General features: G+C 45.5%; 1 protein-coding gene across 2 annotated transcripts in view; it reads right to left on the bottom strand.

Annotated features, from left to right (window-relative positions):
* Positions 1–12548, bottom strand: part of PI4KA (phosphatidylinositol 4-kinase alpha) — a 118474-nt gene that overhangs the window by 39183 nt on the left and 66743 nt on the right. For both annotated transcript variants that reach the window (XM_078060681.1, XM_078060682.1), the window contains exons 20-23: positions 8256–8364; positions 7749–7885; positions 7432–7565; positions 4561–4643 (exon numbers count right to left, since the gene is read on the bottom strand). In XM_078060681.1, coding sequence (XP_077916807.1) covers positions 4561–4643; positions 7432–7565; positions 7749–7885; positions 8256–8364 — 463 coding nt within the window. The remainder of the gene's footprint in view (positions 1–4560; positions 4644–7431; positions 7566–7748; positions 7886–8255; positions 8365–12548) is intronic.

Here is a 12548-nt window from a genome sequence, read left to right as displayed (position 1 = left end):
GTGACATGCCCACAGGCCTTTCCTTTCCTTTTCTTCTTCTTCTTCCTCTCCTTTTTCTTTTTTTCCCTTCATAAGACCTTCCTTTCTGGCACTGTGAGCTGTCCTAGGCTCATCTTGTATTTTCCCTGGAGCCTTGGCTCCCTTTACTGCAGAATGGTGTTTAGAAACCAAGATACAAGTGCCGGATGTGGTTGTGGCTTCCAGGGCGCAAAGCAGATTTTAAAAAGCAACAGCGGGATGCAAACATCACAGTGCCGATGTCATTAAATGCCGCTCGCCCTCTAGTGCTGTCCCATTTATGCAGCGTCTTTGGGGTGGCTAAATGACAGGGCTACAAGGTCAGCAGGGCGAAACACTAGGCAGGCACTGCACCTCTGTGCCCAGGCCCAGCCAGAGCCTGAACATAAAGAGGCATCACATATGTGTTTGTCATGAGGATAAATGGGCCCCCAAAGCTCTCAGACCTGGAAAGTGATTAGTGTGACCTAATGCCCCAGCAGGGAGAGGCTGATCTCTAAGAAGTTGGGTTTGGTGGATGAAATCTTGTTTTGGGGGTGTGTTTAGTGTAATATCTTTTCATGTAGCTCTTAGGAAACTGAAACTGTAAGTTCCTAATAAAAAAACATCAGATAGGGGTCAGATGCCAATGATGATCACGCAGTAGCCTCTATGGAGATTTTTACTTAAAAACAGCCACCTTCCTTTTTGTGCTTAAAGTTAGCTTGAGATTACCTCGGTCTTAGTCTGTACTGACTGACTAGACAGTCAGCAGGCTGCAGGGCAGGAACACATGGAGGCTTGGCTCACACCTACACAGAGGAGGTGCTAGCAATCCCCTTTGGGGGCTGCTAGATGCTTCTTATAACCTCTCTCCTCCTTGGTTCTGAAAACTCATCAATAACAAATCTCCAAAGACATCTCCTTCCCATCTCCCATGTTTTAGGAGAGAAAAGGAAGAGGAAAGTACACTCAGTAGGTACACATTTATCAGCTTAACCCTAGGTACCATACTCAGGACAAAAACAACCCATTTGGAAATCATGTGAAGAGTACAACGTACTGTGAAAATTAAGTGTCAGTAAAGTGTACATCAGTCCCCAGGGCAATTTAATTTCCTCTTTTTAAAAAATTTATTTTTATTTAATCCAATTTTGTTAACATATAGTGTATTATTAGTTTCCGAGGTAGAATTTAGTGATTCATCAGTGGCATGTAACACCCAGTGCTCATTACATCAAGTGCCCTCTTTTTTTTTTTTTTTTTTAAAGATTTTATTTATTTGACAGAGAGAGACACAGCGAGAGAGGGAACCCAAGCAGGGGGAGTGGGAGAGGGAGAAGCAGGCTTCCTGCTGAGCACGGAGCCCGATGTGGGGCTCGATCCCAGGACCCTGAGATCATGACCTGAGCTGAAGGCAGCCGCTTAAACGACTAAGCCACCAGGCACCCCATCAAGTGCCCTCCTTAATGCCCATCACCCAATTACCCCATCCCTCCACCCACCTCCCCTCCAGCAACCCTCAGTTTGTTTCCTAGAGTTTCATCGTCTCTTATGGTTTGTCTCCCTCTCTGTTTTTATCTTATTTTACTTTACCGTCCCTTCCCCTATGTTCAACTGTTTTGTATCTTAAATTCCACATATGAATAAAATCATATGGCATTTGTCTTTCCCCGACTTACTTTGCTTACCATAATACCCTTTAGTTCCATCCACGTCATTGCAAATGGTAAGATTCTTTTTTTTTTTTTTTAAAGATTTTACTTATTTACTTGAGAGAGAGAGAACATGAGAGGGAAGAGGATCAGAGGGAGAAGCAGACTCCCCGCTCAGCTGGGAGCCCAATGCGGGACTCAATCCCGGGACTCTGGGATCATGACCTGAGCCGAAGGCAGTCGCTTAACCAACTGAGCCACCCAGGCGCCCAAGATTTTATTCTTTTTGATGGCTGAGTAATATTCCATTGTAGATACACCACATCTTCTTTATCCATTCATCTGTCAATGGATATCTGAGCTCTTTCTATATTTTGGCTATTGTGGACATTGCTGCTATAAACATTGGGGTGCATGTGCCCCTTAGAATCACTATGTCTGTATCCTTTGGATAAATACCTAGTAGCGCAATTGCTGGATTGTAGAGTAGCTCTATTTTTAACTTTGTGAGGAACCGCCATACTGTTTTCCACAATTTAATTTCCACTTATGACACAGCAACAGAAAAACAGAGCTCAGAAGAGAATGACATTTTAGCTTCAGAAAGGTAACTGATTCTGTCTACAGATATTCTCATTAGGAGGCCGGCAAAATGTGGCAGGTTCTTAGGCCCCTAGGGGTTGGAAGTCGATTTTTTTTGTCGCTTACCCTCCCCCTCCTTGAACCAAAGAAACTCAGGTGTGACCCAACTGTCTAGCACAAAATAGCTGTTAAATAGACAGTGGGTGGATAGACGAGAGGAGCAAATCAATGAACAGCTCAGCCAAAGGTTAACAGTGTCTCTACTATATTCCCAAGTGGTCCTGGGGCATGTGTGTGGGACTCTCTGAGCATGGGGCTCCTCTCCTGTATTCTGCACCCCAGTGGAAGAGGTTTCCTGGCATACAAACTGCCTGCCTGCATCTTCCACCCTGGCCTCTAAAGGGCTCCTCCTCGTCCAACCCTTCCCCACACTGCCAGCAGGGGGAGCTTGCAGAACCCTTACACTGTCTTCCTTGTCAACCCCACAAAAATAAATTCACCCACTCAATTTCCTGACTGTCGTGCAGTAGTGTGAAGGGTTCTGTAAAGGACTTATTGGACAAAGGTTTTACATGAGACAGCACCTCAGAATCCTTGGGGTGATTTTAAAAAAGACAAGGACTGATTTTTCAACAACAGAAAAAACGGTACCAGAATTATCTGGGGATTAATTCTGCATTGGCAAGAACAAATTGATAGATTCTTCAGTGTGCCAATGGCTTCTAAACATGGAAAGGACTCCTCACTACTAACTGTAATTAATAATAAATTTATTGATTTTAAGAATTCTCAATTAGCATTCCTCGAAATATTTACCCACACAGTTAATCAATCAAAACTCATGATCTAGCACACTCAAGTCCCTCAAATATTTAAGTACAATTACAAAATTGATCAAATTTTTCTAAGCATTTAAATAAAACATGGGTCTAATATTTCAGAGTCTCTTAAATTTTAAACACTTTAAAAATCAACACACAGACCAATAGATGATGCTTAAAACCCATCAGCGTCCTTATACTAAAACTGGTCAAACAATGACTATACTATGTGCTTAATTTTTTTTCATTGCAGTCTCAATTTTAATAACTCTCCTTATTTTTATTCCTATTCTTATCTTAGGTTTGCCTCACTAGAATTTCAGTAACTCTAGTATTTTTATACCACTGTAGAGTTTCATTTATTTGTTTTCCCAGGAGTCTGGTGCTTTTAGGACTGGTTGCAGCTGAGACCCTCTGTGCACTCTGAGGACATCTGCATCATCGGACTTGCAAGTCTTTGCATTTCATACATATTTCCTTATTCTGAAACCTCCCCAGAAACAATGCAGTCCTTAAATTGGGTGTGGCCATCGGGTCCTGACCCACTGCCCTGACATTCTGGCTGGGTCTGATGCGCCACTGGAAGCGTTCATGGTCCTGAGTGGGGTCTCCTTATGGCCAGCATGACTAGTGAGGCATGGAGCCCCTCACAGAAGGTCTGGGGCTGTCCCCACAGCGAGCTCTCTAACAGCTACTTTCAGCTTAACAGAGTACCATTAACTGGCTACTCTATGGAATGCCTCTGCCCCATCACCTGCTGGGCACCCTTTCTACCTGATCACTCTTAGAGGCCAGGTGTGACTTTATTGCAGGTGCCAGGCCTCTTCCTGTACTGTGTGGCTCTTTCCTCATGTTCCCTCTTTCCTGATTATACAAGAGAAACAACTACCTGTCTCTACTTCACAAATACTTAGTGGAAAGAACAAACATATATATAAATACGTATATCCTATATATTACCTATTATTGTTACATATTACACATTATATCTGTTGCTTTGCTAAAATATGGAGATTATATATATATATCTTAGTGTATCTGGATATACACATTATCCCAGTTTATTTGCCCTTCTTTTAAGCAAAATAATAATATGTATTCATGTTCAAATTATGATACTCTGTCCACTGGGAGCCCTTTGAAATTGGTTCTTGGTCCTCCTAGCCTGCTCTGGATATTTAAAAAGCATGACTGCTCCCTGACCACAACAAGATGCTTTAGGTCCATTAATGACTATGTGAGGAGCCCAGGATCCCTTCAGCATGGGATAGTATTAGAGACTGAAATTTGGGGGCTGGAGCGTACTCAAGCATTGAGGGTGGACAAGAGTGATGCTCCTTAAGGTTATATGGTTATAAGGTTATATATTTTATACTGGTCTTTCCAATGTAGTGTGTAACTTCATAAAACTGTTTTCTTCATGTAGACAGGAAACTGGGAGTGGTATTCCTTTTTAGACTATTAAAACTCATTTCATCATCAGAGTACCACAACAATAAACTTACCAGACTTGTCCTTCTGAATAGCTTTATCTTCAAAGTAGCAGAACATTACCTGGAAGCGGTCAGGATCTGTTGAGCGCAGTACCCTAGCAAGGAGAACAGTTTTGAGTAAATTTTGAGAAATCCAGGCCCTCCCTATCACAGATTTGGTACTACCCAGAACTGGTGAGGCTGTGAGGAACGAATAACCTATGCCACTTCAAGGGTCATATGCTCACGCAGACTTTCTGGAGGGGAATTACCCACCATCTATCATAACGTTCCCACATTGTTCCACCCAGGAACCCACCACTAGTGATAGATCTTAAGGGTTATGTGCATAAGGAGGATCCTCCTAACAGTGCTGGCAAAATGTCCATCAACAGACTAGTCAGCTACACCAAAGTACACCCATTTAATGGCACATCATGTAGCCACCAAAATGAGAGGTAGCTCCATATACACCACTACAGAAAAACATCCAAGATGCATTGCTCTATGAGACAGCAAGGTGCAGGGGAAATGAGTACAGCAGGATGTCAGCGATAGGTTTCCGAAAGCCTCCATGGGCCTTCTGTGTGCAGGATATATATGTTTGCATTTATAGAGAATTTCTAGAAGGGAAAGTAAAACTATCAAGAGTGGGCATCTCTGGATTCAGAGCCAGGAAAGTGAGATTTGTATTTTTCATCTTTAGCATCTTCTGTACCATCCCCATGTTTTCCTTCTCTTTTTTATCTTATGCACCTTTTTTACTTTTACAGTAGCTGTTCGGAGTTTGGGGGGCTCCACTAAGATAGCAGGGCATGTGTGCACACAGGCAAGCACTGGGCGGAGTGCGTCTGTGGGCTTCTGCACCAGCTTTTTGTGAGTCAAACCTTAGTAGGGCAGGCCAGGTGGCTTAAGCACATGCATTCTTGAGTGCTCAGGTTCACACAGCTTTTACATAATTTCTCACATTGCCCACTTTGCTGGTTTTTGTTTTTTTTAAAGATTTATTTACAGAGAGAAAGATTGAGAGAGAGAGTGCATGTGCGGTGGGGGGGGGGGGGGGAGAGGGCAAGGGAGAGAGCATCCCAAGCTGACTCCCGCTGAGCACAGAGCCCGAGGCGCTGTTTTAAAGCTCTCCTAATAACCAGTGGCTGGGAGCCTAAGCCAGGTTCTTGAATAAAGGCTTCAGAGCTGCTCCTCCATGCTAACAATGCTCTCAGAGGCCTGGCAGGCAACCTGGGATGGGAGCTGGGCTCTTGGGAGCTGCCTGTGGGCTGTCCCCTTAGGGTTTTGCTCTACCAGCCCACTCCACAGAGTGTCCTGAGAACCTGAGAACTCCATTCAGGGGCACCATTGTGGGGAAGCAGGAGACAGCCCTGCCTGTGGGCACGTGAGGCTGAAAGGGTCCGGAGACATCTCTTGTAGCCATTCAACCTTGGAGCAAACCAGGTTTTTGGTCTGTGTTGGTTTGCTTGTTTTGGTTGGTTTCTCTTTCAAAATATATTCTTTATAAAAAGGCTGAGAGGGAACAGTGCTAACACACAATAGGGAATGGTGGTGGGATCAGTGGTTTTTCCTCTCCATTTATTTCCAAGTTTATGTGTAATATTCTTGTATTGCTTTTATAAAAAAAATTATAATGAAAAAAGCAAGGAAGGTCAAAAGTTCCTTGGCTCTGTGGGACTCTGGGGGAGAATGGGTCACTAGCTCTCAAAGTCTGCTCTGTTGTGGCACCCTCAGGCTACCAAGAGGCAGGGAGGAGGGGACAGGGCAGGAAGGTGTGCGCTTACTCCCACTTACACAAAACAGCCTTAATCTATTTTATATGTTGAGCTTCTGAGCAAGAGTTCTTTTACCACAGGGTTTCATGGCACCAAATAAAGGTTAAAATAGTGGCATTTACTCAATATTCCCCCTATTAAGAACTAACACTTTCTTTTTCAGACCATTTGGTAGAGTTTCTCTATAACTTATTGCACCTGTCCTGTGATTTCAACAAACAGGAGATGTGTAACCTGACCTTTTTTGACGACAGGGATGCATCATTCTGTAGCTAGCGTATTCAGCTGCAGCCCGAGGGTGCCTCAGGCCTTACCATGGTGGATCTGTAGCATTCACATAGGCAGCTGCACTCTGAGCATCCTAGCTGCTTCTTCCAGCCGTCATTTATGAGAGGCAGGATGGCACGGTGCTTAACCGACTAGCTGGATCTCCGTGGAAGTCAGGGATTATTACCTTGGGTAACTAACTTAACGGCTGCCTCAGGGTCTCCGTTTCCTCATCTGTAAAATGGGTATGTGACACCGCCTACCTCATAGGCTTGTTGGAGAGTGTGTCAATACATGTAACTTAGCACAGTGCCCGGCATGGCATAAACATTCAATCCATGTTAATATTGGTGTTGTCATGATGACGATTATTATAACTGTTAGGTCTGCTGTGGTTACACATGCATCCTGAGTGTTGGGCCACCTGTGGGGCTGTTTTGGGACAGGCCCCTTCCCACTTCCCATTTGCTGTTTGTACTCAGCTGTGGTCCTGGAAACTAGCGAAATGAGTGTCTTAGAACATACTCAGTGAGGGCCAGTTCCTAACAGGGGCTCTTGCGCAGTCAAGTGGACTGAGTTTGCAACATCTATGGTGACTGCTCAGAAGCCTATTCCCTATAAGGAGAGGATGACAAGAGAGTTTAGATACCTGGGGATTTATAAGATGTGGTGTTTGGTGCCCAGGAGGGAGGAGCACACAAGAAGAGCGTAGGATATTTTTGGTTTTTTTGGGTTTTGCTTTTTAAGAAAGCTTACGTGTCTTGGGAGGAACTAAAAAGAGTCCCATGCCCAGAAGGCAAGAAAGTTTAAAAATTAGCTCCAGTGTAGCTGTGCTGGGAGGCAAAGGCCTGGATACCTCATATATTCCAGCCGGTAAACAGACAGGAGATAGGTGGACATGGCAAAGTCCAGCTTGTTGATGAGGGCGGACACTTCGGGAGCAGGGTCCAGCAGGTTGATGATGGTGCTGCGGAGCTCACTCAGTTCAGCCTAGGGGGAAAGAAACGCTCAAGGGCTCACACAGGCACCCAGAGGGGAATGCCCCCCCCCACCCCAGGAGCCGTGGAGAACATGTGATAACAAGGACAATGGAAGGATCTGGTCATTGTTCAAGAAAGCTTAGCAAAATCCCTGCCCTGCATCATCTGTCCTTGGCAGAGTGAGAAGCCTTACGGGGGTGACTGTGTCGTTTTTCATGGCCGAGTTATACTGGAGGACGGAGCGCAGTGGTTCTTTGCTGGGAAACGTGAGCAGGGGCGACTTGGTGGCTATTTCACAGACTCCCTCGTACCATTCTTCTGGCCAGAGTCCTTCAAGAAAGTGCACATGAATGAGACCACCACCTTATTCCAGAAGCACTGCGGGGCAGGTGATGCTGACCATTTCTAGAGTCGTGGGTCCTAGAGTCGTGGGTCCGTTTGTTTGAGCCAATTATCCCCCAAACGGAGCACAAAAATGAGTCTGTTTCCTAACTCGGACAGGTTTTTCCTAAGATACATAGCACTGTCAGAACCCTAAACTACATCTGGGAAGTGTAACATTTGTAATCACTTGTAGGAAGCAGCAGCTGAATTTGGACGAATTTTGAATGCATGCACATTCATAATTAGGTAGAGTCCTGCCTCACCTTTGTTTTCACTCTGCACTCTGTCTTCCCCAGGAGAGCGAATATCCCCTTACCTGAGCCCTCCACTGCAAATCCCATCAGCACGGAATAGAGCCAGAAGTCCCGGAAGAGCTTCTGCAACCGAGGCTTGGCTTCTTTGATGGGAGGCAACCTTCGGGTGAGCTGATGCACCGAGGACAGAGGGAGAAAAGGAGGTTATTTGCTCACAAGCCCTAAAACCTACAGATGTAAAATCAACCCCAGATTCATTCTCCAAGAATCAGTCAGTCATTTTGGGTTGGAAAAGACACACTGAGTAGTGACCAACATTTCTTGATCAATTCACTGGTAAATACCCATTCAGCAAACATTTATTGAGTAGCTAATGTGCACCAGGCCCCATGCCTGGGAGGTGAAAAGCCCCATTCCTACAAAGGCCTTTCTGCCAAGTTTGCAGGCAGGTGAGGAAATTATCACAGTATGGCAGAGTTCCTGGAGGAGGTGTCATGGGTCTCAGTGTTACCATGCAAGTAACCCTTGGCCAGGCAAAGAAGAGAGAGCAGGCTGTCCAGCCACAGGAGAATCAGGCCCAAAGCCTGGGACTGGGGAGGGCATGGAGGGCTGGGGAGGCTGGAGCTCAGATGAACAGCTGTGACTGGAGAGACAGGGTGAGCGTGAGAAGCCTCGTGGGTTGAGAAGAAATGGCTTTTAGATCTTTTCTGGCAGCACAACTTTTCCAACAGTCATCTTGGGCAGAATCCCAAGATTTAAAATAGGCAGAGGCAGAGTTGCTTAGGTGCAGAAGTGAGAGGCTGAAGTCCCTGCATCCTTGCTCCAGATGGTGTCCTGCCCAGCGTGAAGCAGGCAGTGGCTCGTAGGTTGTGCAAAAATGTTAAATTTGTGCACAGCGCCTGCTGGACAAGTTAGTCCTCACAGAAACCCCAGAGGACATTGAGCCCCCTTCAGTGATAATGAAGCTACAGTGAGGGGTCTCTGCAATCCAAACAGTCATGAGGGCCAAGGACACAGAGGTGGGGCACATGATGACACCACTGCTGGGAGGGTGGGACACAGCGAGAGGGGTGCCTGCACCCATGGCTGGTAGGACTGTAAACTGGTACACTATTTCCTGGAAAGCAATCTGGTAAAGTGCATCAAAAATTCTAAATAGCCTCGTCATTTCACCTAAAATCCCATCTCTAGGGGTCTATCCAAAAAAAAAAAAAAAAAAAAAAAATCTGATTTAGGCACAAAAATGCTGCAACATTTGATAGAAGAGAACAATAAAGAGAAAAACACTAAATGTTTACCTGAATGGAGCACTTACATAAGTTACAATATATCAGAAATCATATTTGCTAAGAATATTTGGAGACACAGGTAGAACTTACGTCAAGTGAAAAAAATGCAAAATGTATATAGCATGGTACAGATTTAAGGTATATGTATGTAAATACATGTGCATAGAAGAAGAGGGGAAAACTCCAGTCGCATATTAATAATGATTATTTCTGGGTAGCCGGGTTGGCAGGAGTTTCTAGTTTCTTCCTTAATGTTGCCCATACTTCCCGGAGTTCTGCCATAGATATGTTGCTTCCACAATCACAGGGAGGGCACAGGTGCAGGGCTAGGGCTGGACAACATGCTGTGTAGAAGCGAACAGCTTCTCCTCGAAAGCCACTAGGGTGCTGTGCCCTTGGGGAGAGTCGGTCGAGATAGGGTGGGGGCTGCTGGGTGACCTGTGGGAAGGTGCTGCGGAGGTGGAGAAGCACTGGGGAGGGCAGCAGTGGTCAGAACTGTCTCAAGGTAGAAAGGACACTGTCACTAAGGTACACCTGAGGGGCTTCCAGCTTGCTAGTGGCCAAAGATGGTGGGTCTGAGGAAAAGGAGCTCTGGGACTGTCTCTGAGGTGGTGGATCTCCCTAGGATAAGGTCCCAAGTGATGGTGGAGGCATGACAGGGTTCCCAGACCACAGCCTTGTTTGGTGTTTAAGGTCAATGTGGCTAAGAGGTTCTGGTGTCCTACAAGGAGAACTTGCCTTTGGTGGTTATGGTCAGGCTTTCAGAATGCTTCACTCCCAATCAGATCAGAGGCCCCAAGTGACTGAAAGGTCCAAAATGGTTTTGGAACAGTGAGAGAAAGTGACTGTCCAAAATCTATCTTCAATTTGTGATCCTACTACTCCTCACCCTGAGAACATCCTGCCTCCCTCCTAAGAACTAGGGCTTGGAAATGCCCTATAAGTTCTTCCTGCACTGATGACTCCATCATACCAGCTGAGATGGCTCTGGTCCCCAGGAAGGGAAGACTATGGTAGAATCACAAAAGTCCCCAGAAGTGCTCTGAAGCAACTGGAGATAAAGACACGGTGTAGACAGGCTGGTTAGGACTGTGTGCAGGGACACATTGCTATGCTTCAGGAGAGACAGAAAGGAGTAAGGAGGTTTCAGAGAATGGCCAGATGATGAAAGGGTCTTGTCTGTCCCCAAGACAGGGCAGGCAAAGGGTAAAGGAAAGGGCTATAAGACAACTGACCTGCTCTCCTGTAAGAAGATCAAGGTCAGAGAAAAGAAGCCTAAAATAGATGAAGGAGTCCAAAGAAACAACAACCAAATGCAGTGTAGGAATGGATCCTAGATTTTAAAAAAGCTATCAAAGAAGTCATGGAGAAATCTGACTGGGACTGGATGTCCGATATAAGATAGAAGGACTGATTTTCCCAGATGTAACAGCGGTGCTGAGCAGTGCGGAGACACCCCCCAACACACACCATTTAGGAGACCGAGCTCCAGTGCCCAGGGCTGAAGTGTTGTGACTCTCTCTACAACTCACCTTCAAATACCTCAGGACACACCTGCAGGGTATGCGCGCACACGGAATTAAGCAGACATGTCAAAATAGTCACTGTTTTATCTAGGACATTGGTAAATGGATGTCCATTATTCAATTCTTCCAATTGCTTTGTATATTTTTCAGTTTCGTAATAAAAAGTTGGGAAACATATCTAACCATAAGGCAAGCCTTGGAACTGGAAAGAAAACAATGGAGTAGGTGTGGCAGAAGGAACTGCTTTACAGTGGGGGTCAAAACTATACACCTCCAGTGGGGAACAGACCCAAAAATGTCAGAATTGTCAAGAAGGGCTGAAATCCAGTTTTTTCAACAGTGGGTTACGTGATCGGAAACCTAGATATGTAAGAAACATTTACTGGTTAGTTTAAAATAACCTAAGCAATATATACTCATAGAAAAGAAATTCCAGCAAAGCATATAGAGTAAAAAATGAATACTTCCCACCTGCCTCCCATTTCCAATGTTAAGAGTTGGCTGCATCTCCTTCCAGATCTTTTCTGTGAATAACTATGTATGGTGAAAGTGACAACAGCAAAGGTTTACTGAGTGTTGACTGAGTGCCGGGCGCCACTCTCTGTGCTTTCTGCACATTATCTCATCATCTCATCTAATTTCCACAGCAACCTTATGCAGCAGGTATAACTACTGTCCTCAGTTCAGAGAGAACACCAAGGGTGGGAGGTGGGATTCCCACCCACGCAGCCAGCACAGCCTCGGAGAAACCCAGAGCAGATGGTGTGCGCGCAGCGGGCCTAAGGGAAGACTTCCATGCGGAAAGAGCAACCAGTGCCAAGGCTCCAAGAAGGGCCAGGCTTAGTGTGTATGAGAACAAGGCCAAGAGCAGATCACATGGGGCTTATCAGGCCCTGGAGGAGTCTGTGAGAGGTAACAGCCTCTCCAGGCCTGTACGATGGTGCCCATGCTGAAGTCCCAGTATTGAGCAGGAACAGTGAAGGTTCTGAGAAATCAATGTGTGACCATAGCTCCTGAGTGCTGACCTGGACCCAAATCCAGCCACACCTGTCAGCTCTTAAACACACTGGATAGCCCTTTATGGGCCAGAAATTTCTCAAAATGAGCAACACACAGACGCCCCCTACAGGCTCCTCACAAGCCTACAGAGTCCCCAGAGAGTCCTGTTTTCATTAGAGGGCCTCTGGGTAACAAACACACTCTTGGGTACCAAAATCAGGGAGCAATGCTCTGTGATAAGTTGGTCTTCCAGACAATCCAGAATATTCCTATAATAATGTTTTAGATTACAGAATTTTTTTTAAAAAGATTTTATTTATTTATTTGACAGAGAGAGAGATAGCGAGAGCAGGAACACAAGCGGGGGAGTGGGAAGGGGAGAAGCAGGCTTCCCGACGAGCAGGGAACCCGATGTGGGACTTGATCCCAGGACCCTGGGATCATGACCTGAGCCGAAGGCAGACGCTTAACGACTGAGCCACCCAGGTGCCCTAGATTACAGAATTTAAAATAAATTTTATTTTATTTTATTTTTTTAAAG

This window comes from Halichoerus grypus, chromosome 13 (assembly GCF_964656455.1).
Source record: "Halichoerus grypus chromosome 13, mHalGry1.hap1.1, whole genome shotgun sequence".
In the NCBI taxonomy this organism is placed as follows: Eukaryota; Metazoa; Chordata; class Mammalia; order Carnivora; family Phocidae; genus Halichoerus; species Halichoerus grypus.
Note: the sequence above shows the minus strand (reverse complement) of the source record. Positions and strands in the feature narration are given on the sequence as shown.